Below are 6,000 nucleotides of genomic sequence, written 5' to 3' on the forward strand. Positions count from 1 at the left end.
CAGTGTTATGTATATGTATAAAAGTCATAGACTGAACTGAGATCAGCATCCAGTTGTGAGAAGCTGTATAAATATTGGCTGTTTCTTATAAGTATGTGTTTATGTTTTTGTTTTTTTTGGCAGCTTTCCAGCCTGAGTCGGAATATGGATGCATCAGACGTTGAGAAAGGTAACTCGCCTCCACCTTTACACGGTCATCCTCCTCTCCTCCACATCTCTGCCCATTTATGAACATATATGTTGGCTTCATTTAGGCCACAGAGAACACAAGTAGATGCCTTTATAGCACAAGATTAATATAACCTGGGATCATTTCCACAGTTTGTTTTATAATACAGGATTGATATAACCTGGGATTATTTCTATTGTCAATTGTATGGCCTAGGATTATTTCTACGGTTCATTTTATACTATGGGATTATTATAACCTGGGGACATTACAATTTGTTTTAAAGCACAAGATTAATATAATCTAGGATTATTTTTATAGATTGTTTTATAGCATGAGATTAATAATAATCCAGATTATAGCATGGGATTCATATAACCTGGGGTCACTTCTACACTTTATTTTAAAGCACAAGATCAATACAACCTGGGCTTATTTCAATAAACTGTTTTATAGCATTAGATTAATAATAATCTGGATTATAGCATGGGATTAACATAACCTGGGTGTTTCTTTGTACAGTGTATTTTAAAGCACAGGATAAATATGGAAGCACGATGGTGGAAAAGTATGTATAAGAGCTTGTGTGTCCCTCCTTACAGAAGAGGAGGAAGAGGAGGATGACGAGAGTGACGAAGATCAGATGTGCGTTATGGCCGACTCGGCTGCTGTGGCGGAGGAGTCTCTGGAGCCGCCCACCAAACTAGCCAGAACGGACCCCTTCAACAGCGCACACAACTAAAGCACACATTCAACTCCACACACGACCATCACATACAAACACACACATTTACATCTCTAAACCCACTTATACAGACAGAACTAACACACACAGCTTTTTTATTAGATATTCTCATCTTAGTGCCATGCAGTCATCTGCCTTATCCTTTACCAAACTACTCTATTGCCTCTATACGATAGTGTAATGTATTGATGTTTAATGCCTTAAATTGATTTCAGTGATAATGCCTTAAGTATACACATAGCCCATTTGTGTGATAGCGTTTACAGTATAAATATTATACATAGAGAGTGACTGTGTATGTCAGAGTGTGTTTATGTTTGCATACGGGCAAAGAAGCGCGTTTCATTGTCAGAAACAACAGGCAGAAAACGTAAAAATGAGCCAAGACGCTAAACAGAAACAGCGCTTTATCTGAAACGTCACTCCCACTGTGACATTTCTGACTAGAAAATAAACAAGATTTTAATAAGTCACACAACCACACTAAAGTAATGCTAACTAAGACACTGTAATGGTCACTGTGCACTAGCTTGGCAAGCTATCATCCAGCTCAAGTGGCCATCACAGTCACCTGTTCTTTGGGGTTTGGTGGAGAAATGGTGCACTGAGGCGTTTGTGCTTTATTGCTTATTGTAAACAAAACTTTTGCTCATACAGTTGGATAAAAAGCTTAAAGTCCCCCAGTCAAATGGCATGTTTTGTCGATTTTCTAAGTAAAAAAAATCAGGAAATTTATAAAAAGACGTTTACATTCAAAGTATAAATAAAAATAGTTTATTTCCTTGTTAGAAATGTTACAGCGGGAGCTACAAGTTCAGATAAGCCCCTTTTTCGTTTGGTGCCTTGGCTCCACCTGCAGATCGAAGCCTGAAAATAAAAGTGAAATCAGCCTGGTTCCTTTTCTGTTTTTGTGCTTTTGTCGAGATTTTATTTTCTGTTTCTCGAAGCGGAATAAGACATTTTAGTCACTTTTTATATTTTCTGCCGTTTCTGACAATGAAAGCGAGAAATGCCTTGTTTGTTTTTTTCATTTCTCATGTTTGGATTTTGAAACGAGAATCAGATAACCATTCGTTTTTTTCATTTTTTCAATTTCTGCTTTCATTTTTTTTCATTTCTGTCACTGGAATGAAAATAAAATGAGCAAAAATGACCACCAGTGATTATGATGGACTAAATAACAGGAAAACGGAAAATTCTAACAAAAAAAAAACACAGCCGCCCACAATCAAAGAAGAAAACATTATTTGTATTATCTCCCTCACTCTGTTCTGTCAGTCATCATGTTTTTCATTGCTTTGCACTGCCTTGATTTGCTTCATAGAAGTAGCAGCTTTGTCACTTTTTCACAGGAAACGGTGGCATGATTTCATGTACACGATGCTGTCTGGCCCCCTGTAGCCTTCACACGTTTTTAGCAGCCTTAGCGTTTTTGTATGAAGCGCTCCACACTACCCGATTTTCATCGTGGGTTCCAGTTAGGGCTGAGTAGCACTTATTACTTGGATACTTTCAGTATCGATATCTAAATTTTAATACTGATGCCTGAACGTTCTGTACTTATTTCAGCACCTTGTTTTAAATTACAGACCAAGAGTGGGCGTGGCTTTAACCATAAATGAGTGTAATATATTTATTTAAAAAATAATCAAGAAGCGCTGATGTTAAAACATGCATTAGAGACATCATTATAGATTTAAAAGCACTGAACAGTGTGCTGTTGTTTTTGGTTCAGACTTTAGTGAGATCAGATTATGTTTAGTGAATCGATTCTTTAAATTCACAACGCGAAATCTGACTTTTCTTATCTGTTCGGCAGCACAAATTTGTATATAATTTTATTTCCCCTACGCTCATCTTGATAGTATCTTATTGGCTTGTTGTGCAGCAAAACAGCACATATGAAACAAATGAATACACAGCTGAAAGTTATAGTCAGTATATTATGTGTTCAGAGTGCCGCTGTGTTTAGCATCTCAGCCATTGGCTAAAACGTCTGCAAATCAGCAAATGTTTGGAAAGTGAAAGGAATGAATCTTTTAGCGTAGCGATTCAAAAAAACTACCCAAAACTTTTGTGCTATTTTTTAAAATCCAGGCTTTTAGTTGCCTTATCTACGCTCCGCCCACACAAGCATTCTTTCATAGCTACTGTTGCTGGGTTGCCTGAGTGTTTACAAAATTCCATTCAACCTAAAGAGAAACTGCAGCTCAAAACTCAGTTTTTTTACTTTGTACATCCTAAAAAGATTCATTCAAGAAAGTGCAGGGCACGGATGAGCGAATCTGCAGCATCACGGAAAATCATGTAGTGTGAAATACAGTGGAGTCCAGAAGTCTGAGAACACATCGTTTCTTTTCATTTATCCTGGAAGTTATGTTATCGTGGAAGTTATGACAAGTACAAAGCAGGTTCAGCACTTTTCCTTGGACCTTCCTTGGAGATTGATGCATATTTATAACATTGACGATATCCTAAATATTTTAGTATTTTATATTTTTCCTTGAGGCCCAGTCTTAACATTTGTGGGATGTTTTAAAGTCATAATTCATTTCTACATGACCATTTTCAGCCTCTCTTAATTCCTTAGAAGTAAACAGGCTGTTTTAGTTAATTCCCCTTAAGACTAATATATGTAAATGATCTCTGTTCTGATTGGCTCCCCTGTACCATGCCTCATTCAAACAGCAGTCTGGGCTGAAAAACCCCTTTAACTTTAGCGTGAGTGGCCGAGGCTGAACTGCTGTAGGATGAATAGGCAGACATATGTAAATAGGTGTGTCCTAATTCAGGGGCTGCATCCTACGAAGGACAGGTGTGTCCTTTGAAGGCTGCGTAGTCTCGCGAAGGCTGAACTGAAATGAGATGGTCTGCCCTACAGCGGTCTTCCTGTTTGCGTCACAGCACCGCTGTTCCCACCCCCTTACTGCTGCATCACGAAACACCACTCCTGTCAAGTTCTTTAAAGATAGAGCCACAAACGTTGATTTTAGTGGGGTTTTTTTTGTTTATTAGAGCTGGAGACCCCCTGCAGTCTTAAAACAAAACGGAAACGTTAGCATAGGTTTTGCTTCAGACCACATCATTTTTTTAAACGTTTGTATCTTCAGCTGTTCGACTCAGTTTAAACCCAATACTTATATATTTAAAGTGTCCCCTCAGCCACTGTTCGCTCCTCTGCTGACGCCGCCATGTTCTCGAATCCTCGTCAGCATGCAATGAACCTTTGGATATATGCTGGCAAAGGATCCACCTGTTGGATCTTTAGTTGCCATGGAAAAGAAGGACACATTTCTCGGCTGCATATGAAAGAGCCTTCAAAATGGGACAGCCTAGTTGTGCTGCTGTGACGCAATCGGCCTTCAAATGCTGCCTCCGAAAGGACGCAGCCCCTGAATTGGGACGCAGCTCATGTGTTGGGTTTTGTGACATCACAGAAACAATGAGCTGTTTGTGCACTTTTCCACATATGGAATGAGGAGCGAACAGTGTCTTTAGCAATGTTTACATACAATAACAGACTTTTATTTTCAAAAAGGAGAGGAAAATTTGGTTTTCCAGGATAAGAGTCCTTTAAAGCGAAAGGGGGAGCAAATACTAAATACTAAGAAATTCCCATGTAATTAGATGAAAGGTTCTACTCAAATTGTGCTTGTAGTATAATTTGAACACTGTTAGATCAGAAAAGTAAACAGTCGAGTGGTCTCAGACTTATGGACCCCACTGTATGTGGTAAACTGTTGGAATACGTAGCTTTAAAGTGAGGGAGCAACTTTCTAGCACTCTAATCTGAGAGAAGACTCTGCTTTAGAGATTTGGGACTCGACTAGTGAAGAACTTCTTGCTTCTTAGGCTGCCAAGGCAACCATCCTCCCACAGACCCTGTCATATGTGGAGGCTAATCATATTGGTATGAAATATGGTGAAATAAGGGCAAAGGACTTCAAACTGTGTACATAACAGCGTAAACCGAGTTTCGTTCGTGCTTTGTTCTTTCTTTACCATTTGTTATTTTTGAGCTCTTAAATAAAAAAAACCCCAACCTGTTGCTTAGCAACACCGCATCGCTCCTCTCTTTATAAAGCCAAAAAAACTCCCAAAATAAGACAAAATAAAACATTTCTGTATAATAGCATGCTTTTTTTTTGTTCTTTGCATTATTTTGCCAGAAAAGAGATTTACCCTTACGCTCAGTGTATCGCTTGAGTGCATTGATTTGTGCCTTTGGAGAAAAACCTCTGAATGGAGGGATCTTTAAATGTGTGAATAAATGAGGAGGTACACTTTTTAATGGTATTTATTTGTGCTTTGGCATACAAAACAAGGATGCTAGTGACTTTAGACCAAACATAAGCTATGCAGTAGTAATATAACAGTCCCAGAATTCACACCTTAAGCCATTTGTCTTTTTAATTTGCTCATTTTGTTTAGTTTTCTGCAGAAAAAAACATTCATGAATCATCCATTCATGAGCATGATGCACTTTCACTTTCTCAAACACACTGACACCTGATAGGCCGCAGTTAAAGGGGACTTCCACTGATTTTTACAATTTTTTTTTTTTAATTTCGGCTTAATTCCTTCGTCCAGATGTAAACAAAGTCATTCAGAGTGGTTTGGTGTGAAATTGTGCACTGTAGAGAAACTTACAGACTCAGATCTCTTTACAGTGGTGATAGGAACCAGGGGTCACCATGTCTACAACACGAATATAGCCATTTTATTTACTGTCCAAAACCACCAGAGGACCTACACTTGTCTTTAAGTGTTTATTTGTAATGTTGATGATGGTAAAATAGTCATAAATCTAACAACACCACATTTTCTTTGGGGACTATTTTGCCTCACATTGCCCTGCATGTATACTTCTGCCATGAATGATTTAAAAGGCCAGACTTGCATCTCAAAACTATCGGAAAACAGTGTCTCAGACATCAGGCACTGCATTCGTAACCATTTCATGTAATAACTTTCTGTGAGGGAGCACTGAGAATCTTCAGACGTCTGGTTCCTATCACCACCACTGTGAACCATTCTGACTGGTTTTCTCTGAGCCCTTTAATTATGCAGAAATGTTGACCTAATC

The 6,000-nt window shown here is 38.5% G+C and overlaps 1 protein-coding gene across 2 annotated transcripts in view; it reads left to right on the plus strand.

The window, feature by feature from the left end:
* The window catches only part of rfx1b (regulatory factor X, 1b (influences HLA class II expression)), a 31,925-nt gene extending 26,879 nt beyond the window's left edge, over positions 1-5,046 (plus strand). For both annotated transcript variants that reach the window (XM_036557212.1, XM_036557213.1), the window contains exons 17-18: positions 124-169; positions 772-5,046. In XM_036557212.1, coding sequence (XP_036413105.1) covers positions 124-169; positions 772-911 — 186 coding nt within the window. In that variant the 3' untranslated portion in view covers positions 912-5,046. The remainder of the gene's footprint in view (positions 1-123; positions 170-771) is intronic.
* The last annotated feature ends 954 nt before the right edge of the window (positions 5,047-6,000 follow it).

This window comes from Colossoma macropomum, unplaced genomic scaffold, assembly GCF_904425465.1.
Source record: "Colossoma macropomum unplaced genomic scaffold, Colossoma_macropomum, whole genome shotgun sequence".
In the NCBI taxonomy this organism is placed as follows: Eukaryota; Metazoa; Chordata; class Actinopteri; order Characiformes; family Serrasalmidae; genus Colossoma; species Colossoma macropomum.